The sequence below is a fragment of the Triticum dicoccoides genome, chromosome 4B (genome assembly GCF_002162155.2).
Source record: "Triticum dicoccoides isolate Atlit2015 ecotype Zavitan chromosome 4B, WEW_v2.0, whole genome shotgun sequence".
NCBI lineage: Eukaryota > Viridiplantae > Streptophyta > Magnoliopsida > Poales > Poaceae > Triticum > Triticum dicoccoides.
The window spans coordinates 184813742-184841144 of record NC_041387.1 but is presented as its reverse complement, the minus strand read 5'-3'; the positions used below and the strand labels follow the sequence as shown (position 1 = coordinate 184841144).

At 45.0% G+C, this 27403-nt stretch overlaps 4 protein-coding genes across 8 annotated transcripts in view; 3 read left to right on the top strand and 1 right to left on the bottom strand.

Annotated features, from left to right (window-relative positions):
* Positions 1 to 10153, top strand: part of LOC119295708 (alanine--tRNA ligase-like) — a 15151-nt gene extending 4998 nt beyond the window's left edge. The window contains exons 7-22 of the mRNA XM_037574158.1: positions 47 to 167; positions 1621 to 1689; positions 4116 to 4166; positions 4302 to 4397; positions 4612 to 4710; positions 4977 to 5099; positions 6059 to 6208; positions 6301 to 6372; positions 6452 to 6527; positions 6606 to 6748; positions 6845 to 6953; positions 7026 to 7213; positions 7436 to 7525; positions 7640 to 7825; positions 9534 to 9707; positions 9797 to 10153. Of these exons, the coding sequence (XP_037430055.1) occupies positions 47 to 167; positions 1621 to 1689; positions 4116 to 4166; positions 4302 to 4397; positions 4612 to 4710; positions 4977 to 5099; positions 6059 to 6208; positions 6301 to 6372; positions 6452 to 6527; positions 6606 to 6748; positions 6845 to 6953; positions 7026 to 7213; positions 7436 to 7525; positions 7640 to 7825; positions 9534 to 9707; positions 9797 to 9868 (1819 nt within the window). The 3' untranslated portion in view covers positions 9869 to 10153. The remainder of the gene's footprint in view (positions 1 to 46; positions 168 to 1620; positions 1690 to 4115; positions 4167 to 4301; positions 4398 to 4611; positions 4711 to 4976; positions 5100 to 6058; positions 6209 to 6300; positions 6373 to 6451; positions 6528 to 6605; positions 6749 to 6844; positions 6954 to 7025; positions 7214 to 7435; positions 7526 to 7639; positions 7826 to 9533; positions 9708 to 9796) is intronic.
* A 2845-nt stretch (positions 10154 to 12998) lies between these two features.
* LOC119293524 (scarecrow-like protein 33) lies at positions 12999 to 15098 on the top strand. Its single transcript, XM_037571979.1, has one exon. It carries the CDS (start codon positions 13131 to 13133, stop codon positions 15063 to 15065), a length of 1935 nt encoding a protein of 644 aa, XP_037427876.1. The 5' UTR covers positions 12999 to 13130; the 3' UTR covers positions 15066 to 15098.
* Positions 15099 to 16193: 1095 nt separating this feature from the next.
* LOC119292612 (scarecrow-like protein 33) lies at positions 16194 to 18023 on the top strand. The gene has a single exon (XM_037571395.1). It carries the CDS (start codon positions 16194 to 16196, stop codon positions 18021 to 18023), a length of 1830 nt encoding a protein of 609 aa, XP_037427292.1.
* A 6177-nt stretch (positions 18024 to 24200) lies between these two features.
* LOC119295707 (UPF0161 protein At3g09310-like) lies at positions 24201 to 26794 on the bottom strand. 5 transcript variants are annotated; one of them, XM_037574154.1, is made up of 6 exons: positions 26675 to 26794; positions 26482 to 26559; positions 25979 to 26035; positions 25701 to 25841; positions 25520 to 25608; positions 24201 to 24695 (listed from the first exon to the last, which is right to left on the bottom strand). In XM_037574154.1, the coding sequence occupies exons 1-5, from the start codon at positions 26721 to 26723 to the stop codon at positions 25550 to 25552; spliced, it is 384 nt and encodes a 127-aa protein (XP_037430051.1). In that variant the 5' UTR covers positions 26724 to 26794; the 3' UTR covers positions 24201 to 24695; positions 25520 to 25549. The 5 variants fall into 5 exon arrangements, with proteins under 5 accessions (XP_037430051.1, XP_037430050.1, XP_037430052.1 ...); XM_037574153.1 differs by having other exon boundaries at positions 25544 to 25608; XM_037574157.1 differs by having other exon boundaries at positions 24677 to 24695; positions 25544 to 25600.
* Between the last annotated feature and the right edge of the window lie 609 nt (positions 26795 to 27403).

Genomic DNA, 27403 nt, shown 5'->3' with positions numbered 1-27403 from the left:
GAAGCTGGCATTTGATTTACCATTATTTTGTGTCTTGCTTGTACAGCCTTGTAGATGTTTTTGTCCGAGTGATGGGTGATGTGTTTCCTGAGCTGAAAGACAATGAAAAGAAGATTAAAGATATAATTAAGGACGAAGAGGCAAGCTTTGAGAGCACTCTAGCGAAGGTAATATTGTTTGCCTGGAGTATTGCATAACAGTAACATCAATTTAGCCCAAGTGAAGTTTGTTGGTGTATTCATTGCAATCAAATCCGAGTCTTTGCACACTCTTAGGCAGTGTTCTCATACTTTATCCTTTTCTGTGAATCATACTTTATCCCTAGCAAGCACCGATACGGCAGAAACTGCCGATTTGCCGTTCCAGTACGGCAGGATACGGCGACACGCCGGGATACGCCAAATTCGCGTATCCCGCAGTATCCCATGATTTGCGTATTAAAAAAAGAAAAAAAAATACATAGACACGGCTGGGACACGGCATGATACGCTGGGGACACGGCTCGGCCCAAAAACACCTCGGCCCACTAGAAACCCTGGGTCACACGCACGCTCTCCAATCTTCACAAAACAAACGAGCTGCTCCCAGGCAGCAACGAACGCGTCGCCGCTGCCGCCGCCGCCTCCCCCTGGATTGCCGCCGCCGCCTGCACTCGACCGGAGACCCCTGCCACCAGGCCCCAGCAGCCTCTCCTCCCGACGGTAGGGAACCCAAGCGCAGCAGCCTCTCCTCACCTCAACCTCTTCATCTCTGTGAGTCGATTTTCTTCCATTGAGCTGTTGGATGCTGCTGCTTGGCTGCTTGCTACCCCATGCTGTGCTGCTTCTGCTCGCATGAATTATTGAATGCTTGTCCTGCTGTTGAAGGGTTGAGTGTTGAATGGTTGCTGCTTGCTGTTAGGTAGCAATGGCATCTGGGAGCGCCGCCGACACTAGCCAATATCTGTGTGAGAGTGAAGGGCAGCCGTATATACCCACTGTATCCCCGAATGACTGTTTTTGAAAAATGCCGTATCCCGTGTCCCCGTATGCGTATCCCCGTCTTTCCGTCCCCGTGTCCGTGCTTTTTAGCTTTATCCTTCTGAACATGTGCTAGTCTCAAAGTAATTTAGCTAGTTTGTTTTTGTAGTTGCCGGAGACTCTGGGCCAGTTTATACCTTGTATCTTCTGTACCACTGTTTTGCTCGTGCGATACTGCTACAGGCTTTATATATATTAGCGTGTTGTGCTGAGTAACCAGGCAGTGCCTTGTTTTAACACTACACTTTAAGGAACATATCCATGATGATCGTTTCGATCTTGGTTTACAGCAGCTTAGCAAACTTCAATAGTTCAATCACAGTAATTAGCATACACGATAAATTGTCTCATCTTTTCTATGAAATGACTAATAATAATCCAATTTATTTGGTTTCTACATGGGCATGATTCTGTTTATCATGCTTGTATTTTAAGGGTAGTTCCTACTAGGCGCATTGTCATTGTATTTCATATAGAGACTAGGAAAGCTTAAGTTGAAGTTTAATTGACCATTCTTTTCTTAAAACCATCATAATATATGTTGTCATTTCTGGTGGCTGTTCATCCAGTTAACTGAGTGTGCTGTTGGTGTAATTTTCAGGGGTATGAGAGATTTAAGAAAGCTGCAGATGCTGTCAAGGAGAATGGCGGGGCAGTACTTAGTGGCCAGGCAAGTGCTTTGGTTTTGAATTGCCACCACATTAGTTGATTCATTTTGTTTTCACTAGAAGATGTTTGCACCTAAGCAGATTTATAGTTTGTTTGTTGTGTGAGCACGTGTTGTGTTATCTCATTGGACAAAAGGGCGGAAAGGGTCCATTGGCAAGTGATGGTATTTAGGTGATAATATAAATTATGAAGCTGGGAGTTAAGGTATCCTGATTAGTAAGATGCATATATTTCATATTAAAATATTTGGAATATGTTCTTATCCTTTGCTAGAGCGGTTGCATTGTCATCCATTTCCATAGTGAGGATTAATCTGGATATATCTAGCCCTTCCCTCCCTCTCCAATACGCCATAGCGCATTGTTTTTAAGGTGTCCCGCCTTGGACGCTCGGCAAGCACCCTGGCAGTGCCTTGCAGCACTTAGTCGTCAGGGCGGTGAGTGCTCACCTTCGGTCGCCTTACCGCATTAAGAACAATGACTCAAAGTCTAACTATCCTTTAATGAAAATGGTTTCCTGGCAGGGGTGAAAATGGTTCGAGTATCAACACTGACGGAACCCCTTAACAATGGCATTAGGAACCAGAACTTGGATATCTGATGGATACAATATCGGTAGTTATTCTCGGATGTGGTTTTAATATTGTATAGGCACTATCTGCCGGAACCAGGATACCAGGATTCATGGATTATGAGTCCAATGACTAGTCAAGACTAGTCTATAGACTAGTCTATGAGTCTCAATTCCAGGGCCGATTACACTTAAGTGTCGACTAGTCTTCTGAGTCGTAACTTCAGTGTTGACTAGTGTCGAGTAGTCACGCTTAGTCTTATGAGTCAAAACCTCGGAACGACTCGTCGACTCGTAGGATTTTGATCAGATAGTATTCAACACACTATTTGGTGAGACTCCCACCCGCTCATTTGTGAGCTTGTCTCCTGGCTTCAGGTGATCCTGGTGGGTGCATTGCTTGCTTTAGAGGAAACACAATACATGGATGTGAAGCCTGCCTGTGGGATGTTAACGTGGGCCGTGCTGGCTGTTAATTGGGGCTTGTTGGTTATAGAAAGATTGGTTCGGGCCTTGTGTTGAGTTTTTCGTTTATCTTTTACAGCTGGACATCAAGTTGTAACGAGTGTTGATAGGGTATGGTTTGTGTGGAGTTGGGCGCGTTGTATCCTGGGCCTCCTATATGATGAGGGGGGCACCACAAGTTAGCGACGGACACACAGGGGGAGCTGGCGGCATGCGTCGGTGTCCGGCAGCTGGTGTTGCAGTATCAATGGGAGGAGCACCCGTAGTATCCACAGGGGATGGAGGTGATCCTCTTGCTGTGATTGCTTGGTCCTCACTAGGCCAACATGCACCTCTGATTATTGCAACCTCCTCACCTAGCCTCAAAATCAGGCAAATGATAGGCGTAGGTTCATTTCGCTCAACCTAAAAATATATATTTGGCACAGTTATATATCTAACTGGAGACTTAGAGCTATCGTGTTTAGTGGTATCCGTTGAGCATTATTTATGTTTTCTGTTTTTGATTAGAGCATTATTTGCTGCCGACCATATTTGGTCGTTGTTCACTCCATATTCATGGGTTTCATCTCCATAAGAGTTTTGACATTAAGGCTTTGTTGTTGTTGTTGTTGTTCACTCCATATTCATGTCCAGACACTCATCCGTTGAGCATCTCTATCCGCTCTGCTTGCACCCTTACCGGTGGTTAGATGAGGGCAAGGTCTCTACCCCTCAGTCCCAGACCTATACCAAGCCATGCACTTATCAATCTGGTTCTCCTTCATCCATCCATAGCTCAATCAAATGTTGGAACAATTATTTTGCAAGGTTGGTTACAGCTCTGAACACTGCGCACCTAAGCATCGACGGGGCTCTTCCTACCGTGGTGGAGAGGCTCGAGGCTATTGGAGAAATTAGCTGGAGACATGAGAGACTTTCCAATTAGTCGTTGCATCTAAAATTAGTATGAAAAGTAGGCATCATATGTTAGATTAGTGCTTTGTCAGCCAGAGAGCTACTTTATCTGTGCCTCTTCGGTGTGTAGCCTTCCCTCCCTAGTTTCTATTCATTCCTTCGTACTCCCTCCGTCCCAAAATAAGTGTCTTGAGCTTAGTACAAATTTGTACTAGAGCTAGTACAAAGTTGAGACAGTTATTTTGGGACGGAGGGAGTATTTGACAAACATGCCAAAATTAAGGAATTCGACTATTTGGAAAACTTGATCATATTCTCTACAATAATGTGGAATAATTCTTTTCTTCGTCCTTATTTCAAGAATCGGAGTCCACTACATAGAAATATGTCTCTTAGATCATACTTCGGTCATGTTTATCAATGTTCTGTTACATCGTGCTGACTTTTCAAGTTTATATTGCTATCCTTCATGTATTGCGTTATTTGTTCTTTCAGGATGCATTTGTTCTGTGGGACACCTATGGTTATCCAATTGATTTGACTGAGGTTTGTTCTTCATGTTTTCATCAGTAAATTTAATCAAATAAATTTGGCAGTGATATACTTTTCATGTTTATGTCGTTAAACTTGATAAAGCTTTTATTGTCTTTTCTGGAATCGTTGTTGTTTCCTATCTCATAGGTCATGGCAGTTGACTTCGGGCTATCTGTTGACATGGAGGGTTTTAATGCTTCTATGAAAGAAGCAAGGCAAAAGGCTAGGAATGCTCGCTACAAGGTTGTATTTATTTCTCCTTAAATATAAAACTTAATCCTTCACTTGTGGTCTTTTATGCTATCCAAGTATTATTCCTGCTCTTTGTTGTTTAATGATGTTGTATTTAACTAAACCTAGCATCTCTTATATGCCAGTGATGCTCAATTCATTGGGCAACTTTAGTCTGTTTATATCATATTTATTTCTGACTTTGTTTTATATGTTTTTCTTGCAGGCTGGTGGTAAATCTATTGTCCTGGATGCAAATGCTACGTCGCAGCTGCGCAATCAGGGACTTGACAGCACAAATGATAGCCCAAAATTCCAACACAAGGTTAGATGATTAGTTAGATTATTTAGTTGTGGTTTGGCTATTAGGTTCAGTTCTTTCCAATATTCAGTGCCTGTTTGGGATTTCGTAGAATTTCTATTTAGTTTGGCCCAAACATTTAGAAAGCAACCCCCACTTCAAATCACCTTCAAGTAGTGAATTTACGTGGCTGCAAGCTTTTGATTGTTTTTGCAGTGTTCATATTTTGCACCGTGGCTGAACACTTATATATTGGTTATATGGCCGATATACCTAAAATCATGTTGCAGGTACATAGCAGTGTAGTGAAAGCTATCTATACTGGCTCAGAATTCATAGCCACTGCATCTGGTGATGAAGACTTTGGCCTGGTTTTGGAAAGTACAAGCTTCTATGCAGAACAGGGTGGTCAGGTACAACTTCACGTTTGACAGTGTCATGTTGATGTGTTGAATGAAAACGCCAATTGCAATCACCTGTAGAGTTGCAATCATGCTATGAATTATCAGCTTACCTACTGAATAAGCATGGTATTCTGTTGTTTTAATGTAATTGTCATGTGGGGCCATTACTATAGGAAGAAACCCCAGCTGACATCAGCTCGATAGCTACCTTAGTTTGCAAGTTAGACATTTTCTATAGTAACTATTGAGCTGATGCCTGATGGGGTATCCTCCTGTAGCAATGGCCCCACATGACGGTATTTTTTGTTAGCTTTAACAGAATTATGTTGACCTATATTGATTCATTAGTAAAGTAGACCCATAATTTCTGTTTGAAAGTTATTCTTTGATTGTAACCATAACAAAAATGATTAATGCACCCTGAAGAGTGATACCTCCCATTGGTTGAAATCTGATTGGTATCCTGTGTTGTTTGTTGAACGTCATCCTAATAATCTACAGCACTCATAAATACTCCCTCCGTCCCATAATATAAGAGCGTTTTTATATTATGGCACGGAGGGAGTATATGGTTGAAGTATTTTTTTGTCATTACACCATTTCAAACACCACATTACGGTTGTATACAATAGTGTTGAGGACTTTGAAGTTGCCCGTCCAATACAGGCTTCAAGTTTTTCAGTCAAATTTTGACAAGTTAATACCCGTACATTGCACAACAAACGTTGCAATTTGCATTCAACAGCCATTGATGTTTTCTCAACTATTTGAAGTCACCGTGCTGCCATGGTCGTTTCTTGTTCTATTTCAAAGAAGCGCATGTGACCTCTTTCTTGTGTGGGGTTTGGGGTTGTATATATAAACTTTTCCTCTTTTTAATGAACGATACACAGCTCTCCTGCATGTTGTGAGTTGCACCATGCATTGTATGAATTTTCTTGACATGCCATATGATATTTTTGGAATAGATCTATGACACTGGGAGTATCGAGGGGCCATCTGGATCTTTCACTGTAAACAATGTCCAAGTGTTTGCTGGCTATGTCCTGCATATCGGTTCATTTCTGGAAGGGCCGGACTCCAAGGCATTGTCTGTTGGCGATGAAGTGAAATGCAAGGTAACATTCTTTACTGATTAATTCTTTATACCGAATCAGTTAACCTGTGAAATTTCTAAATCACATGGCAATACTTCTATTACTCTTGGTAGGTTGATTACACACGGCGTACTCTCATTGCTCCAAACCACACATGTACCCATATGCTGAACTTTGCTCTAAGGGTATGTTTTCAAGCCTCTCAGATTTTACAAGGAGTACTTTTTTTTTGCATTCATGATGGTTTCACTATTATAAGTGTAGGAAGTACTTGGTGACCATGTTGACCAGAAAGGTTCCATTGTTCTTCCAGAGAAGCTGAGATTTGATTTCTCCCATGGTATACTGTGATTCTTTTTATATTGTATTCACATATGTTTTTCCTCAGCTTGTCAACTCAACTGTTGGTACATAACAGGGAAACCTGTTCAGCCCGAAGATTTGAGAAAAATTGAGTATATAGTGAACCAACAAATAAAGGATGAGCTGGAGGTATCTGCACAAGAAATAAAATTAGCTGACGCAAAGCGCATAAATGGTCTGCGAGCTGTGTTTGGTGAAGTGCGTCCTCTTACCCAGCTTGACATACCATGTTCTCATACGTTGTTTGCCTGACCTGTTGTTTTGTGTAATTCGTTTTGCATATGGACTTTGTAGATCTACCCTGATCCTGTAAGAGTTGTATCAATTGGTCGCAAAGTGGAAGATCTGCTTGCAAACCCTGAAAGCAAAGAATGGTTATCCATATCAACTGAGCTGTGTGGAGGTATATTTACTACTCTGTTCTATGTAATTCTACATTTGTGTGTTTATGTCATCTAAAGTTTTTGTATACCAGGTACACACATTTCAAACACTAGAGATGCTGCAGCATTTGCCCTCATATCTGAAGAGGGTATCGCAAAAGGTGTTCGGAGGATAACGGCTGTTACTGCTGAGTGTGCCTCCCAGGCTATGAAGCTGGCATCATCTATCGATACTGATATTAATGAGGCATCTAAACTGGACGGGGCCACATTGGAGAAGGTACTAAGTGTGATTGTCTTAGTGTGAGGCTGTGAGCTATATGGTTGTGATACTCTGATAAATTGGATATTATTAGAAGTTACTGTGATTTTTGTTTGTTTTCTTGGAAATATTATGTCCTTAGCCTTTATATGAATAGATGATGTCCATTGTACTGTGTAGCTATATCCTGCTGGTCTGCTTTGTATTAGACCGTATCTAAGAATGATGTTTCTTCATCAGAAAATTGGGTCCATCAAGAATACACTGGATGCAGCTGCTATCCCAGCTGCAAGGAAAGCTGATCTAAGAGGCAATATCTCAAAGCTGGAGGTCTGTAAATGTTTCAGTTAATTTGGTGCATCTTGTCAAAGAGAAGTATTTATGATATTTGGTATTCTGTTCGTAGTTAAAATGAAAGCTGATTATAGCTGTTGCATATATCAGGATCAACTTAGGAAGGCGAAGAAGAAAATTGGTGAAGAAAATATCCAAAAGGCTGTCAAGACTGCCATAGATGCTGCAGAAGCTGCTCTTTCTGAAGGAAAAACCTTCTGTGTTACTCATGCTGATGTGGGTCTTGATACCACTGCTGTCCGGGAAGCAGTTGTCAAAGCCATGAACCGTTTCAAGGTCGGTACTCCAATCCATTTCTGTCAAGTAGTGTCCCCATCATCTAAAAATCACTGTAGATTCAGCATAATTTCCAACTTGCTCCAACAATTTATTTATTTAAAAAAAAAAGTAACAACAAAGCCTTTAGTCCCAAACAAGTTGGGGTAGGCTAGAGGTGAAACCCATAAGATCTCGCAACCAACTCATGGCTCTGGCACATGGATAGCAAGCTTCCACGCACCCCTGTCCATAGCTAGCTCTTTGTCGATACTCCAATCCTTCAGGTCTCTCTTAACGGACTCCTCCCATGTCAAATTCGGTCGACCCCGCCCTCTCTTGACATTCTCCGCACGCTTTAGCCGTCCGCTATGCACTGGAGCTTCTGGAGGCCTGCGCTGAATATGCCCAAACCATCTCAAACGATGTTGGACAAGCTTCTCCTCAATTGGTGCTACCCCAACTCTATCTCGTATATCATCATTCCGGACTCGATCCTTCCTCGTGTGGCCACACATCCATCTCAACATACGCATCTCCGCCACACCTAACTGTTGAACATGTCGCCTTTTAGTCGGCCAACACTCCGCGCCATACAACATTGCGGGTCGAACCGCCGTCCTGTAGAACTTGCCTTTTAGCTTTTGCGGCACTCTCTTGTCACAGAGAATGCCAGAAGCTTGGCGCCACTTCATCCATCCGGCTTTGATTCGATGGTTCACATCTTCATCAATACCCCCATCCTCCTGCAACATTAACCCCAAATACCGAAAGGTGTCCTTCCGAGGTACCACCTGGCCATCAAGGCTAACCTCCTCCTCCTCACACCTAGTAGTACTGAAACCGCACATCATGTACTCGGTTTTAGTTCTACTAAGCCGAAACCCTTTCGATTCCAAGGTTTGTCTCCATAACTCTAACTTCCTATTTACCCCCGTACGACTATCGTCAACTAGCACCACATCATCCGCAAAGAGCATACACCATGGGATATCTCCTTGTATACCCCTTGTGACCTCATCCATCACCAATGCAAAAAGATAAGGGCTCAAAGCTGACCCCTGATGCAGTCCTATCTTAATCGGGAAGTCATCGGTGTCGACATCACTTGTTCGAACACTTGTCACAACATTATTGTACATGTCCTTGATGAGGGTAATGTACTTTGCTGGGACTTTGTGTTTCTCCAAGGCCCACCACATGACATTCCGCGGTATCTTATCATAGGCCTTCTCCAAGTCAATGAACACCATATGCAAGTCCTTCTTTTGCTCCCTATATCTCTCCATAAGTTGTCGTACCAAGAAAATGGCTTCCACGGTCAACCTCCCAGGCATGAAACCAAACTGATTTCTGGTCACGCTTGTCATTCTTCTTAAGCGGTGCTCAATGACTCTCTCCCATAGCTTCATTGTATGGCTCATCAGCTTAATTCCACGGTAATTAGTACAACTCTGAACATCCCCCTTGTTCTTGAAGATTGGTACTAATATACTCCGTCTCCATTCTTCTGGCATCTTGTTTGCCCGAAAAATGAGGTTGAAAAGCTTGGTTAGCCATACTATCGCTATGTCCCCGAGACCTTTCCACACCTCAATGGGGATACAATCAGGGCCCATCGCCTTGCCTCCAACAATTTATTTTTGTATGAATTAAAACATTATAAAGTTGCATTCCTTGTGTCAAATCTTTGGACGTGCTGGTGACCTCATGGGTTCGACTTTTCCAGGGTTTGCCGATAATGGTATTCAGCACAGATGAGGCATCAAACAAGGCTGTTATTTATGCCGGCGTACCTCCGAATGCACCCAATGGCTTCAAGGTGTTGGATTGGCTTACACCTTCAATCGCACCACTCAAGGGAAAAGGAGGAGGCGGCAAGAATGGTCTCGCCCAGGGCCAGGTGAGGCATTGTTTAATCTTTAAGAGAAGCCCCTTTGGTCAAAGTCTACTAATTGTCGTTGCCTAATATCTGTGAATCCTGCAATGCAGGGAAGTGATGCTTCTCGGGTCAAGGAGGCAATGGAGCTTGCTACCCAGATAGCTTCGATGAAGCTGAGCTGATTTGTTGAGACTGGTCTTCATACATGTCAAGTGGCTGCTTGATTGGTCGTTGTCACCCTACTTTCACAAATTGTGATACGTGAACATAAAATTATTCACGAAAATCGACTAGAAGCAGTGTCCGTTTCCACATTGCAAGATGGTGTTTAAGGTTCACAGTTGTCGTGTAATTACAGTTTGGTTTATCAAATGGAGTGTTATATTTGACGAACGTTACGAATCTAATAATTGTTCCGAACACTTTGTCCCAATAATGGTTCATCACCCGTGGTTCTTGCCATCTCATTCCTTTGCATCAACTAGTCAATGTTTACGTGTATATTAAGTGCATGCGGATATTAAGTAGGATATTATTTGTGTTATTATGTGATTAGCATTATTTTTGGCATGAAATTAACTGCACGCTAAACATGTTGAGCGCTCGACATTGAAACAGTCTAGGTCGTTGGATTGACATGATTTGATGGTCGAGATTAATTGGATCTGTCCTTTTGGTTTTTTTTATATTGGTATAGATACAGATGCATGCATACAGATAAACCAGAAAAGATTTAAAAGGATTAAGAATTTGTTTTTACTATTAAATATGTTGCAATGAGATTTTCGAGATTAGATCTTATGTTGGTATGTTTTGATGATTTTTTTCTGTTTGCCATATGTAAGTTATCAAACTGTTAATTCATCGGTACTTCTCAACGTTTTAATACGTATTATTTGTTCAAAAGTTATCACCTGGTACTATAAGAGATACAGATACAGTCCATATTAATTGGCAAAAAATACATACGGTGTCAGACTACTTATAGATAATTATTGATTTAAAAGACTAGTCCTCGCCTCATAACTGCTCCTTCCGTCCCATAGTATAATAGCGTCTTGTACATCACTGCTATGTCTCAGGACCCTGGGAGGATCTCACACCAAGTCCAGCAGATGGGAAAATTGGGGTAGTTGGGAGAGACAAAGAGAGGGATGGGAAAACAGAGAAGCAGGTTAGAGTTTGAGAGGGCACCCATGGGTATATGCACCCACTTTTCCAAAAATGCATTTTAAGCACGCTTTAAAATGTCAAAAGATTCAAAAGAAAATATTACACATACATGCTCACAAATGTGTGTATACGGCACAAAGTTTTGTGAAAAATGTCCTGTTGTTTTGTCTCGCTTCTAAATAGGGTTCTAGGACATAATTTTTTTTGTCTTTTTCACAGGCCATAAAAAGGATTATTTTTCCTTGAATTTTATGCACGCACATAGAACTTCATGAAGACATACCCCGTGCAATTTTTTTCAGATATTATTTAGCATTTAGAAATGTGTTTCTCATATGTACTCGGGTTCACCCATGCACTTTTTGTCAGAGTTTAGATTATTTCCTTTCTTCCTTGCTCGGTATACAGGAGTGGTACATAACCCCACACACGCCATGGCTCACCATACAACACATGCTAGGCCCACTGTCATTCACACTGCCCAGGGTCCACATGTCCGTTTTGCATCACTTCGATTACCTCCATGCAGTCTGCTTCTGTTGCAACCGACGTTGATCGCGAAAAGCAAGCAGTCCCTGAGTCCCGATCTTGCCGGTTCGAGCAACTTCTCGCCGTGCGTGAATTTTCTTCTCTCCCACCAGATATATCAAATGGTTGTGATAATCAATACTCCCTCCGTCCAAAAATACTTGTCATCAAAATGGAAGAAAAGAGATGTATTTAGAACTAAAATACGTCTAGATACATCCCTTTTTATTCATTTTGATGACAAGTATTTTCGGACGAAGGAAGTATATCACAATCAATACCGGGAGATAGGGGCGCCAGGCCATTAGATGTACACAATCGCGATCAGTTTGGCACATATCATTGGCCATCTGTTGTAGACCCAAATTCTCCAGATTTCATCCGCACGAGGACATAGGAATAGAGCATGCCGAACACTCTCGCAATCAGAAATACAAAGAGGGCATTGTGAGCTTGTTATCATGTCTCTGTTCGGAAGAACTCCTAGGCATTGGTAACTCTGGTAACTTTAGCATTGACAATATTTTAACTATAAAAAATGCAGCCTGTAAGAATATCATAACCATGTTGGTACCTATAACATGAGTAACATGATAAATATACCGTGTGCAATTTGGTAACGTGTACTAAATCAATGGCACTTATTTTGAGATGGAGGGAGTTGGTAACTACTCCCTCCGTTCCAAAATAGATGACCCAACTTTGCACTAAAGTTAGTATAAAGTTGAGTCATCTATTTTGGAACGGAGGGAGTACATGGTAACCATGACATTCAACTTGCTGCTACCCACTTGCCATCTGAAATTGCTCTTGAAATCATAGTTATGGGATGCTGGAACATTTGGATTCATAGAAATAACAAGATTTTTGATAACATCACTCCCAAGCTCTGCCTCATGGAAAGTCCTCCTCAAGCAAGATCTCAAGATTATTTTTTATAGAATCAAGGACAGAAAACTTCAAACATTCCAGGACTGGATTGATAGTTCCCTTTGAGCCCACTTGATATTTGATGTTTCCAAAGCTAGGAATTGGCTAAACCAAATGCATATTTATTTATTTTTTACTTTGTTTTGTATATAAGTTTGTTAGTTTTATTAATAAAACACCGTAGAACAATCGTTCTATGGTCAGGGCTTAAAACATGCTCATACAACAAGTTATCCAAGTGCAAGGAAAATCAAGAGGTCTGTTGGGGGCAACAACACAAGACATACCCAAAAGGAAAAAGGAAAAGCGATATTTCAACTCATGGCTTTATTTAGGTATAAGATACATAAATCCACATTTCCACACCTGGCTCCAAACAAGACCTGTTACACATCCACGTAAATTTAAGGCCGGTGCCCGTAGAAACCCATTCTCTGCAAATACGAATTTAACTCCAGAATATCCATTGTTTGAGGATCTCGTGTCCATGTTTTGAAAAGTCTCATATGAACTCAAAACAGCACACATTTTGACACATAAATTGATTCGTACTACAAGACAACTGCTGCTTATTTTTATTAGACATGGGCAGAAGAATGGCTGAGACACCAAGATGAATAATACAATCTCTCTCAAACGGACCATTGTTTGTTTGTCCATATGTGCAGGCGGTGCTCGATGGTGACCGATTCTATGCAACGGAAAGATTCGATGGTTCCAACTGAGCAGTGAGCTTGTTGGCTTCACATGGAGTATAATGGATAGAGGCAGGACGACATTTCCACTGCACTGCACCACCATCAACAAGCAACCATGCCTGCAATGGCTGCCGCCCAGGAAGAGCTGTTGGGGCTCGTCAAGCCTGCGCCACCGCCCCCTTCCATCTTCCTCGACCAACCCTCGATGACCAACGGTGACTCACAGCCACAGCAGCCGCAGGATGACCTGGCCTTGGCATACATCTCGCGCATGCTCATGGAAGAGGACATCATCGACAAGTTCTTCTACCAACACCCTGAGCATCCGACACTCCTGCAGGCCGAGCAGCCCTTCGCTGAGATCCTCTCAGCCTCCGTCATCACCACAGCTGGTGCCCATGGGTCCTCCGCTTTAATTCCAAGTCAAGGCAACAACACGGGCATCATGGCTTCTGGGTTCTTGTCCAGCGAGGTACATAGCCCACCCTTGATCTTGAATGGCAGAGTCACAGCGGAGGAGCCCAGCAGCGGCGTCACCATGGGTGACCTGTCGAGCATGGCTTTCTTCAAAGGCATGGAGGAGGCCAACAGCTTCTTGCCCACAGTCAATGTGATGGTGGATGCTAGGGGGCGTAAGAAGAGGTCTGGCATGGATGGCGAGACGGAGGCGTGCATGGGCAGGAGCAGCAAGCAAATAGCGGTGCGGGTGCTGGCGCATAATGACTCGGCGGAGGAAGACACCGCACTTGAGCTGGACCTGCTCATCCTCAACGGCTACAACATGCACTCCAATGAGACGATGAAGGAGAGGGGGGACCAGGCGGCGCATCAGAGCATTCGCATGAAGGCGCCGTGTGTGAGGCACAGCGCGAGGCAGAAGGTGGTGGCTGATCTGGAAACGCTGCTGATCCGCTGTGCGGAGGCGGTGGCTACCAACGACCGGAGCAACGCCGGCGATCTACTGAAGAAGATCAAGCAGCACTCGCTACCAACAGGAGACGCAAGGCAGCGACTGGCATATTACTTCGCCGAGGGGCTGGAGGCACGACTGGCGGGCACAGGGAGGCAAATGTACCACTCGATCACCATGGCAAATCACACCTCCACCGTGGAGCTCTTCAAAAGCTACCACCTGTGCATAGCCGCCTGCTGCTTCCTGAAGGTGTCGCTAAACTTCTCCAACAAAAACATTTACAATGCCGTGGCGGGGAGAAAGAAGCTGCACATTGTGCACTACGGTGTCAACGATGGGTTCCAGTGGCCGGATTTGCTCCGGTGGCTAGCAGACAGGGAAGGTGGGCCACCGGAGGTGAGGATCACCGGCATTATTAGCCCGCAGCCTGGGCCCTGTCCAGCTAAGCAAGCCAAGGAGACAAAACGCAGGCTCAGCTACTGCGCAAGGCAGTTTGGCGTGCCATTCAAGTTCCATGCTATCATAGCCAAGTTAGAGGCTGTCCACGCTGAGGACCTCGACATCGATCCAGACGAGGTGCTCGTCGTGAACAATATGTTCCATTTCAGGACATTGATGGATGAGAGCCTCACCTTTGACATGGAAAACCCAAGGGACCTGGTGCTCAACACTATCAGGAAGATGAAACCATCCATGCTCATCCACGCTGCTGTCAATGGAGCATATAGCTCGGCGTTCTTCATGACTCGTTTCCGCCAAGCGCTCAACAACTTTACAGCGCAGTTTGACATGATGGAGACTACCATGACGCAGAACAAAGACAACAGGTTACTTGTGGAGCGGCACATTTTTGCACGCTCTGTGATGAATATCATTGCCTGCGAGGGCCCTGACCGGGTGGAGCGCCCTCAAAACTACAAGGAGTGGCATGCGCGGAACCAGCGAGCCGGACTGAGGCAGCTGTCATTAGACCCTGACATTGTTAAGATGCTCAAGGACCAAGTGAAGAAGCAGTACCACAAGCATTTCATGATTGATGAGGATCAACGGTGGCTTCTGCTGGGATGGAAAGGCCGGGTGCTCTACGCCCTCTCGACATGGGTAGCTGATGATGCTAGTGGCTCTCAACTGGAGTAGATGGATGGATTGAAGTACGAATGGATATAGATATGCCTGTTGCACTATCAGATGTGTGTCAAAAAAGAAAACAGATGTGTGTTTGCTCCTTTTTTGTATGTGTAACTTGGTAACAGAGACTATTATAAGGTTTCAGAGATGTAGTGAGTGCACATATATCCATTTTAATCTGCATTGTGAGAGACGAGATTATGTGGAATCTTTACATAACTTGGTCTGATAAGGGGACTGGATATTTCTCTTCAATTTTCTCAAGCAGAGATGACATGATATATGAGAAACAGTGCGCTTGTAGGTTGTAACGCTAACCTGGTGAATAATTTGGAAGGAGCGCGATATGTGCATCTTTGACAACAATGCCTGCAATGCTGACCAGTTGTCTCTCAAATATCTTTGAAGAGCTCCAGAACCATGCAGGGACTCAGCGCACAGACGGAACCCCTTCTGCCTAATCTGTTCTAGTGTTTAGTGCTGTAATAGCAGCTGAACATACTTAGGTTAATTGTACTCTTCCTGGCTCTGCCAGCTTCTCTTAATGAATGAAACTCGCATAGCACTGCTACAATTTCATCAAGAAAAGAAAAGTTAGCAATGATGATTCTGACATGATACATACAATCAGTCATCACTCTAATGTCTAATAAGATGTCAGGAAAGTATTGAAATTGCAGCTAGTTTCCATGTCCTGATTAGTTTCAGTGATGCCTTGTCAAGGTTCCTGGTATTGCAGAAACTGGAGGATGCTTGCTCAACTAGTACTGAAGGTGCACAGGTTGGGTCGATGCATGTTAGCTGTTTGTATCCATGCGTTTCTTTTTTCTTTTCTTTAATGTGCATTGGAATGTACATCCTACTATTGTTTTTTAGTCGTCTGCATCGGAAACGAAGGTCACAAGTTTGTCATCTTGTCTTCATTGTTGTAGAATCCAAAGGTTTTGTCTGGTAAACCATAGTCAACTGCAGACAGTCCATTTATCCTAGTACACAAAACATGTAGTACGCATAGTACAGTTTTGTTATGTGGCCTGGTCTTCCGTTGGATGGTTGGAATCATCGAACACCCAGCCAAAATCTCCATGTTATCTCATACAACTAGGACAGACTGAGAGCATAGGAGCACCATCATTCATGGCACCCACGCCCTATGTCTTTCCCAACCTGCAGCCTGCTCCGGCGTTGCAACAGCCGCATGATGACCTGGCCCTCGACTACATCTCGCGCATGCTCATGGAGGAGGACATTGTTGACAAGTTCATATACCAGTACCCTGACCCCGCCGCGCTGCTGCAGGCCCAGCATCCCTTCGCACAGATCCTCACCACCTCCGACACCACCACCTCATCCGACATGCTCAACTCAGCCTTGTCAAGCAGAAATATCCAGAACCCAGCCTTCTTTTTGAATGGCAAGGGCACGGCAGAGCCCAACAACAGCATGGATGTGATCTCGAGCATGGCATTCTTCAGAGGAATGGAGGAAGCCAACAGATTCTTGCCCAGATGCAGCGGGGCGGTGGAGGGTAGTAACATGCCTCACGGCACTCTAGCGTATTCGCGAAAAAAAAACACGCCTCACGGCGGCGGTGGCAACAGGGCAGAAGCTGGAAGGAGCAGCAAGCAAATGGCTGTGCAGGTGCAGCCTGAATCCAAGGAGGAGAGCGACATGTTGGACCAGTTCATGCTCAACAGCTACGACATGTGCACCACTGAGGCACGTGAGCGAGGTGACGAGGCGGAGCAGCAGTGCATCTCCACCAAGGCGCCGCGTGGGAGGCGCGGCGCGAGGCTGGTGGTGGTGGACGACCTGGAGACACTGCTGATCCGTTGCGCGGAGGCAGTGGCCACTAACGATCAGCGCAGCGCGTGCGAGCTGCTGTGGCGGGTCAAGCGGCACTCCTCCCCAACAGGAGACGCCACACAGCGACTGGCGCATTACTTCGCTGAGGGTCTAGAGGCACGGCTGGCTGGCAGAGGGAGCCAGCTTTACCGATCGCTCATGGTGAAGCGCACCCCCGTCGTCGAGGTCCTCAAGGCCTACAAGCTCTTCATGTCCGCCTGCTGCTTCATGAAGGTGTGTTTCCTCTTCTCCAACAAGACCATCTACAATGCCGTCATGGGGAGACATAAGCTGCACATTGTGCACTATGGTGTCAATGACGGGTTCCAGTGGCCAGACTTGCTCCGGTGCCTAGCAGAAAGGGAGGGCGGCCCTCCGAAGGTGAGGATCACCAGCATTACCAGCCTCTGGCCAGGATTCCGTCCTGCCGAGCAAACTCACGATACAGGACAACGGCTCCGCCGCTGCGCAAAGCAGTTTGGCGTGCCATTCGAGTTCCGCGTCATCGAAGTCAAGGCAGAGGATGTCCGGGTAGAGGATCTCAACATCAATCCCGATGAGGTTCTTGTCGTGAACAGCCTAATCCATTTTAGGTCCCTGATGGACGAAAGTGTTGTCATCGACAGGCTAAACCCCAGGGACATTGTGCTCAACACTATCAGAAAGATGAAGCCAGCCGTGTTCGTCCACGCCATCGTGAACGCGTCATACAACACGACATTTTTCGTGACACGGTTCCGCCAGGTGCTCCACAACTTCGCAGCACACTTTGATGTGATGGAAGCCACGGTGCCACGAGACAATGATGAGAGGCTGCTGGTGGAGCGGGACATCATCGCACGATGTGCCATGAACATCATCGCCTGTGAGGGGACAGACCGGGTGGAGCGCCCTCAAAACTACAGGGAGTGGCAGGCGCGGAACCAGCGAGCAGGGCTCAGACAGTTGGCACTGGACCCAGACCTTGTTCAGTTTTTGAAGGACATGGTGAAGAAGCAGTACCACAAGCATTTCGTGATCAACGAGGATCACCAATGGCTTCTGCAGGGATGGAAAGGACGCGTGCTCTACGCCATCTCCACATGGGTATCTGACGATGCTAGCAGCACTCAAGTGACATAGATTTTAAGTACCAATGGATGCTTCGCACATTTGATCTGCTTTTGTGAAGTATGGTCCCAAACATTTTTTAGCAGCTTGCACCAGTTATGATTTATGAGGATCTACGGTGCAATCTGCAACAAGGGTCTATGTTTACCATGGTAACGATGTACACATAAGGAATAAAGTCTGGAAAATCCTTCGCTTTTTGTGGTTGACAACTAGATCTTTGTTCATAGAAATTATAAACTAAACTGCACAATCCATGAGCTAAACCAAAATGATTTGTGGGCATACAAATCCTCAACTTTAAACCAGCAGAATAGCTTTCCTACAGAAGTGATTCAGTGGTCCATGGAAACTGTACAATCCACTTACCGTTTACCACGACCATCTTCTGCATAGAAATCTCAGGAACCAATCATCTTTGTGTCATGGCATGACTGACAGCATAGTCAACAAAATACATTTTCCCTTGAAACTAGCACAAGCAGTAGTGCTCCCGAGCAACCTCCTTGTCAGACCCGGGTGGTCTGAGGAACGAAATTCAGAAAGACAAGAACAGAACCAGTCAAATTTAGCTTGATTTCAGAGGAATGATTATGCGAGTCTAGCTCGTTACAGAGGTTCTTGCCAACCAGGAACACTGGCGGCGGCAAGGGGGAAACCCTAACAACAAGATAGATACCTACCCTCGATCCCAACTCCTGGCTTTATAGCCTTACAAAGGGAAGGAAAAGAGAGGGGCGCTGCGGTCCTTGCCGGAAAGGGAACAACGACCTCCAGAGCAATCCCCGCCACATGATGGAGATCGGACGCTCGACGGGTCATCATAACTGGCGAAACGGTACGACGTCGTCTCGGCCGTGCGATCGAAGATGTGTGGCTTCTGGCGTTTCCCGCCTGTTAGAACGGGTTTGAATTAACTGAATCCCGTATGCAGCGATCGGATCTTCAGACAGAGACATTTGGGTCCTGACAACTCCCCCCGATCCAGACCAGACCTGTCCTCAGGGTTGGAAATTAGGAAACACTTTTTGTAAGAATGTGGCGTCCTCCCAAGTGGCCTCCTCCAGAGGTAGATTACTCCATTTTATGAGCCATCGAACCACAGGAATACTGATGTTGCCTTGCACACGCGGTACCAGTTTGCATTCGAGCAGTTGTTCTGGTTCCAGTAAGATTGTTCCATCCGGATTGAGCAAGGGGAGCTTGGGGTTTGGAATTGCCATTGGACCAATATGCTTCTTGAGCTGGCTCACATGAAAAGTATCATGAAGTTTGCAATCGTCACGAGGAAGGAGCTTGTAAGCCACTGGACCAACTTTCTGGATAACTCTGAATGGGCCATAAAATTTGGAATGCAGCTTGAGACATCTATGGATGCTGAGAGTGGTATGCCTGTAAGGTTGTAGTTTCAGGTAGACCATGTCACCCATTTCCAAAGTTCTCTCAAATCTCTTCTTGTCAGCGTAATGTTTCATTCTGGCTTGAGCCCTCAGGAGATTTTCCTTAATATGTGCTGCGGTTTGTTCAGCAGTGAGTACATCAGGGAACTGTTCCAATTCTTCCACAGGATAAAGAGCAGATTCAGCTAGCATATGAGGAGGTCTGCCATACAGGGCCTGGAAGGGGGTGAGCTTGAGGGCTGTGTGGTAGCTAGTATTGTACCACCATTCTACTAGGGATAACCAGTTGAGCCACTTTTGTGGTTGGATGAAGGCCATGCATCTGAGATAATTTTCAAGACACTGATTGACTCTTTCTGTCTGACCATCAGACTGAGGGTGATAAGAAGTGCTCATGTGTAATTTGATTCCCAACTTCTTGAACAAGTCCCGCCAGAGCTTGCTGGTGAAGATTTTGTCTCTGTCAGTGACAATCACAGCTGGTAGTCCATGGAGTTTGAAGATGTTGTCAGTGAAAGCCTTGGCTACAGTATTAGCTGTAATGGGGTGTTTCATTGGGATAAAGTGGCTGTATTTAGTGAATCTGTCGACCACAACCAAGATGATGTTCTTGTTGTGAGAAGTAGGGAGACCTTCCGCAAAATCCATGCTTATGTGGCACCAGGCAAAGTCTGGGACTGGCAGAGGTTGGAGTAGCCCAGGGTACTTGCAGTGTTCTGCTTTTTTTATTTGACAGGTAGGGCATTGTTTAATATAGTCCACAACAAATTGCTTCATGCCAGGCCAGTGGAAGAGAAGCTTAACTCTTTGGTATGTAGCTCTGTGTCCTGAATGGCCACCCAGTTCAGAGCTATGTAAAGCAGCTAGCAATTTAGTTCTGATGGTGTTACCAGCTCCAATGACAATTCTGTTTTTGTATCTGAACACACCCTGTTGCACAGTGTAGTTGGTCACAGAATCAAGATTTACAATCAGTTGAGCTAGTAGATCCTTGCATCTTTGGTCATTTTTGTAGCTGCCAACAATTTCAGTTACCCAGGCAGGTTTGACAGAAGAAGCAATTAGTGCATGAATTTTGTGGTGCACCCTGGAAAGGGCATCAGCGACTTTATTTTTCTTTCCCTGCTTGTACTCCACAGTGTAATTGTAGCCAAGAAGTTTGACCAGGAGCTTGTGCTGAATTCCCTCAGTGAGTTTTTGTTCTTGTATATATTTTAAACTCTGTTGATCAGTTCTGATGATGAGAGAGGATGCAACAAAATAATGTTTCCAGTGCTTGAGAGCTTCAATAATTGCTAAAGCTTCCTTGTCATAAGTGGAATATGCAGCTGCTCTAGGACCAATTGCTTTACTGAAAAAGGAAATAGGTCTCCCCTCTTGCATTAGAACTGCACCTAGTCCATAGGCACAAGCATCTGTTTCCAAGATGAAAGGCTTTGAGAAGTCTGGTAGGGCCAACACTGGGGCTTGTGTCATTTTGTTCTTCAGGGTATTGAAAGCTTGAACTTGCTCTTGCCCCCAAGTGAAACTGCCTTTTTTTAGGGAGTTAAACAGAGGCCTGCAAATGAGTCCATAATTTTCCACAAATCTTCTATAGTAACCTGTCAACCCTAAAAAACTCCTTAGCTGTGTGACATTTTCAGGTTTTGGCCATTGTTGCACTGCCTGAATTTTGATTGGGTCAGTTGCAACTCCATCAGCCCTAATAACATGTCCCAAGTACTCCACCTGAGGCTGAGCAAAGACACATTTGCTTGCTTTGATGTACAGCTGGTGTTCCTTCAGTGTTTCAAATACTTGTTTCAAGTGAAGTATGTGCTCCTTCATATTTTTACCGAATACCAAAATATCATCAAAGAATACTAGTACAAATTTTCTGAGATACTTGGCTAGGATAGTATTCATGAGCATTTGGAAAGTTGCAGGAGCATTGGTTAAACCAAAAGGCATGACCAAGTATTCATAGTTCCCACAGTGGGTGCTAAAAGCAGTTTTCTCAATATCCTCTTCCTTCATTCTTATCTGGTGGTAACCACTTCTGAGATCAAGTTTAGTGAAAACAGTGGCTCCATGCAGTTCATCCAACAAGTCCTCAATAACAGGGATGGGGTACTTGTTTTTGATAGTCTGAGTATTGACCTTTCTGAAATCATTGCAAAGTCTCCAGGATAGGTCTTTCTTTTTCACCAAAATTGCAGGAGAGGAGTAAGGACTTGAACTATCTCTGATCACTTTGTTTTTAATCATTTCCTGAATGATCTGTTCCATAGCTTCCTTTTGGTGATAAGGCAATCTGTATGGCCTTTGGTTTATAACTTTTGCACCAGGTTCAAAGGGAATAGCATGATCAACAGTTCTCTTAGGAGGTAAATCAGTAGGAGTTCCAAAAATATCTTTGTACTGACCCAGAAGTTCTTGGACAGGAGGGGGAACAACAGTGTCCTCATGTTCTGTCAGAGCAATTCTGTTTAGCAGCAACACAGCCCCACAGATATTGTCATCAGATAAGTGCTCCATACTGTCCATTTCTTGAACTGGCTCACTGGGTAGGCTTTCATCCTTGAAGATTTTCTTTTCTCCCGATTTCAATGTGACTTGTACTTCCATTTCCTCAAAATCTAGCTGTACAGGACTAACAATTTTCATCCAATCAGCTCCCAGTATCACATCATAACCTTGTAACTGTAGGACTCTGAAATCATGGGAAAATTCAGTTCCTTGCACCACAAAAGGGCACTGGAGAGCAATGAATTCAGTCCATAAAGTTGCTCCATTGGCCACTAACACTTTCTTTTTCTTAGTTGGTGTGAGGGCACACAGAGCCAACTTTGCTAGTGCAGGAGTTACAAATGTTGCAGTGCTGCCGCTATCAATGAGGGCAGTTGCAGGTTTGTCTCCCAACATGACTGTCACAGTGAAACTCAGCTTGGAGGAAGTAACTCCCATGAGGGCATGCATAGAGATTTGCAAGGGGGTGTCATCCAAGTCAGTGAGAGGTGGAGCTTCAGTATCATCAGCCGTGTAGTAGACCAATTCTGCATCCTCAGGGCAGGTCTCTTGCAAGGCTTGTATCTGCATTTGATTTGCCAATTTGCAAACTTTCTTGTGGCCAGGAAACCATGGTTCTTTGCACTTGTAGCAGATCCCTTTCATTCTGGCCTGTTGGATGACAGTAGGTGTGTTGTTAGGAGGGGGCTTTCCTGGGTCAAACTGAACCTGCCTCCTAACTGGCTGATTAATATAAGCCACTGGTGTTTTCTTGCTGGGCTGAGCTTGTTCCATTCTTCTGGCCAACCATATGGCTTTTTGTAGGTCTGCTGGTTCATGACATTGAACATAATGTTGGATAGAGTCACTCAGGCCAGCGATGAAACTAGCTTTGTAATAATCAGCAGGTAGTGCAGGGTTGTCCCTCCTGAGTAAGTTCATGGATTGTTCAAACTTGAGAACATAGTCATTAACAGACCCAGTTTGGTTGAGGGCATGAAAAGTTCTGACATTGTCACGTACTGAAGTTTCTGAAAACCTGTCTCCAATCAGTCTACAGAACCTGTACCAGGGTAAGGTATTGGCAATAATTCCAGTTCCTCTCCACCACTCTATTGCTGGCCCTTTGAGGTAAGTGACAACAATTTCAGTTTTCTGCTCCAATGGTGTCCTAGCAGCCTCAAAGCACATTTCAATGGTTTGTATCCAAGAGTCAGTTCCACTGCCATCAAACTCTGGTATGTTATATTTAGCAGGTTTCACCAGAGTCAGAGGTCTTCTGTTGTCTTGGACTTGGTCTCTCTGTGCATTGCCCCCTCTGCCAGTTAGTTACTGAGCCTGCTCCTCACCTTGCTCTTGTTCTAAGTGAATGATTTGTTGCATGTTTCCTGTTTGAGGAATTGCAGTAGTTGCTCTGGCATCTAGTGGAGGAAGTTTGTTGTCAGCAAAGTGGGGGTGCCTGTAAGGAATTTTGGTGCTGCCATCCAAGTTAAGTTCTTTTCCAGTGTGCTTATCCACCAAGGTTACAGAGCCTGCAATAGGAGGGGTTTGGAGGCCATCGACTGGCCGAGGCACTGGGCCTTGCGGTGTATGATTTTGGCCACTGCCTTGAGGGATATCTTGGGGAATGGGTGGGGTTTCTCGTGGCTTGGGAAAACCAAAGATAAACTTGTTAAGTGTGCCCTGTAATTCTCCCAGAGTCTTCTGCATGGATTGAAAATTGTCTTGCACATGGTCCCTGAAATCCTCAAAGTCCTGTCTGTCCTGCTCTCGATTTCTCTGCAGTGTTTGGACATCAAGTTGTAAGGACTGCATCTCCAGATTGCTGGTTGAGGACGAATCTGTCGGGCCAGTCATCTTGATGGAGTGATGCAGAGAGGGTTTTTACAATTGGCAGGGAGCCAAGTAACCTCACTGCAAGAGATCGTCAGGCGAAGGGAGGAATTTTACCACAACACTTGTTGCAACCCGACCTTGACCGTAGATCCTGCCGCCGCCTGCACCGCCGCCGTCGCCGCGCCGCCGGAAGTACACCGGATCTGGGTGGGAGGTGGGATTTTACTGCTGAAACAGTGTGTTCCCGCAACCACGCCCCAGCACCAAACCTGTACCGAGCTATTCGCCGCCGCCAACGCCGCCGTCAGCTACACCGCCGCCAAGTTTGTCCGGTCAGAAGTGAAGGATTTTACGGCGCCTCCAACTCCACTTCGGCACCAGATCTCGCGTCGCCAAGGAGATGAACCTTGCTCTGATTACCACTTGTCAGACCCGGGTGGTCTGAAGAACGAAATTCAGAAAGACAAGAACAGAACCAGTCGAATTTAGCTTGATTTCAGAGGAATGATTATGCGAGTCTAGCTCGTTACAGAGGTTCTTGCCAACCAGGAACACTGGCGGCGGCAAGGGGGAAACCCTAACAACAAGATAGATACCTACCCTCGATCCCAACTCCTGGCTTTATAGCCTTACAAAGGGAAGGAAAAGAAGAGCAAAAGCAAAAAGAAAGAGAGGGGCGCTGCGGCCCTTGCCGGAAAGGGAACAGCGACCTCCAGAGCAATCCCCGTCACACGATGGAGATCGGACGCTCGACGGGTCATCATAACTGGCGAAACGGTACGACGTCGTCTCGGCCGTGCGATCGAAGATGTGTGGCTTCTGGCGTTTCCCGCCTGTTAGAACGGGTTTGAATTAACTGAATCCCGTATGCAGCGATCGGATCTTCAGACAGAGACATTTGGGTCCTGACACTCCTTTATGAAGTTGCGATGAGATGATATCTTGTGAGGCATTCCAACATCTGAAATAAAAAAGAGGGAGATAAGAAAAGATCAACATGGGAAATCAAATATCAGTGCCAACAATGCTGAAAAATACCAAGAGAAACAAGTTTGGCCAATGAAACAGACATTAGGCTGAATGGGTACACAAGTGTCCAAATCAATATAGTATACCATCAAAATATTTCAAGGGGCATTAACAAATATGATACACTAAGTTGCAACAGGAAAAAACAACAAAACACCGTATTCAAGGATATGGTAGCCAGGAGATCAGATACGTGGACCAGGCAAATGCTGAAATGGAAGACAGTAAGAAGTGAGCTGCACAACCAGGATCATTACAGTGCATGAAAAGGATCCTTCTTGCACTCCCCCATTATAAATTTACTACATTGTACATTCAATTTTTCGCGTGGTAGTTCAGATTTTTTTTTAGATGTCTTCATGTTCAAGAATATGTCAATGTTCATTCTTCATCCGACTCCAAACGAGGAAATTTTGGATCTCCATGCATCGACTATGTTATATTGACAGGTTGTGCACAGTTAAGAAAACAGCAAAAGCCAGTCGGGTCTTTGAAACTAGTCTGCAGAAGAACGAAGCTAGAAAATGGTGGCCTATGATAGTGGAAGCTCGTGCAAGCGAATCATCATTTAAACAACCTAGGTTAAATTCTTGATAAGCAACAAATAAATGTCTCTAGTACAATCATCTAGTTCCATCGTAATAAACAATAAAAATCAAGCGAGCTGAAAAAGAGAAAAATGGAAAGATGTAATACAACTGAGGCACTGCTTATATTGCTTATTTAACTATGTGCAGAGCACAGTCTAGCACGCACATGTGCAGTGTTTCTAGTAATTACCAGCCATCATTCCTCAGGTAACTCTCCCTCCCCAAACCACCTGGGAGGATCATATCCCTGTCCACCTACGCTTGTATCAGAAAACAAAGCGCTCATGTTCCATAAACATGATATGATGCAGAACTGGAAATGTGTAGCAAAAAGAAAGAGCACGTACCAAGAGGATTACAACGGCACAGACGCCATGCTGTCAAGATTGTACCCTTCGCAACACCATATCTTTTGTACGCCTGCATAGAGTACTCGCTGCATGTTGGCACATAACGGCAGCTAGAAGGCAGCAAGGGTGATATCTCTCCTGTTCACATAAAGCATGAGCCAGTGAGCAGGCCATGTATAGATAAAAGTCGGTCTTAAAAGCATGGTCTATGACAACACAAATGTCCAAAAGACAATCAGAAATGAAGCGGTAACAAACTGCAAATAAGAAGTTACTTTTGTAGAATTTTAGCATCGATAGTGCCACGTTGACTCCCAAATCGTTGACTTCCTCTTCTCGGAATCATAACATGCACAGATTTTAGAAAAGGGGGTCAGTTTGTTACTTCTGTAAATCAGCACAGGGAAAACACAGCTCCATGTTCGATCAAAACAACGCTCAATGCATGATGCCGTAAACTCGTAATGTCTTACTAAGCCAGTGCCTGCTCCTTGTCCTAAATTCATGTTTACAAGAGCGCATAAAGTATTGCATAGTGGCGTACGTCTAATGAGTTTTTACAGCATGCGAGTTGAAACCACTGATTCATGAGCTTCCGAGAGTTCTCTTGCACAAAAAACAGACAAAAGAAACTCACCCACATAAAGATGAAATAACTGTGTTGAACAGTCCAATACTTGGGAAACAAATATAAACTAATATATAAGTATTGGTTCTAGGGAAAATAAAGGAAAAAGAAATGCATTCAGATTTCTCAATCTGTCATCACTAGACTAACCGTCGTCGTCGGCAGCACAGAAGACCCGCACCATCGGAATCTTTCTCTTATTCTTGTAGTGCGGACCAGTGAAAGAAGCTGGAGATTCAGAAACCAACAGGCAGATAAAAGGGGGTAAAAAAGAGAGAAATCGGTTTATCGGTTGCCGCAGGATAAGGTTCAGGAGAGATTTAACTGAAACTAAGAGACTCACGTGCGCTCCTCGCGAGAGGGAAGAGGGAAGTGGAGACGGGGGCGGCCATGGCGACGGTGGCGTGGCGCCTACCGGCAGCACAGACGAGCAGTGGTGATTTTCGCAGGATCTTTTTATTGGATAAAGTTCTTGCACGATTTGAGGCCTTTTGGGCTAAATACACTGTTATCCCTACTCTATGGAATGGTTGGGCTGGGCTCATAAATTTTCGCCCTCCGGCCCTTTCGAAGCAATTTTTTGTTCCTTTTTTTTGAAAAAGAAAATCGGCCACGCGGGAAGCTATCCAAAGAACTGTGACCTCCTATTTGTCGGCGAATTGCACACGCCAAAACCTGCCAATATCAAAGCTTGTGAAAATAGATAGCCCTGAGAGATTAGGAATTCGCAAGAAGCGATGTGAAAGGCCAACCGGATCTTAGAGCATCTCCAACAGTCGCGCTAAACTAGCGCCGCGCCGCAAATTAGTCTGTTTTAGCGCGCGCGCAACGCGGCGGGTCGCTTCAGCGGGCGCGCAAAAACGACACGCGCGCTATAATGAGTTGGGCGCGCGGTCGAAAACACTGTCCCGCGCGGTGTATTTCGGGCGCCCGCTACAGCGCGCGGCACACTCGAGCGCTCGCGCCGCACTCTCTCCTTTCCTCCTCCTACGCCCCGCGCGCGCCGGCGCCGGCGCCCTGCCACCCACCCATGGACGCGCACACCGGCACCCCGCTCACCCCGTTGTAAAGC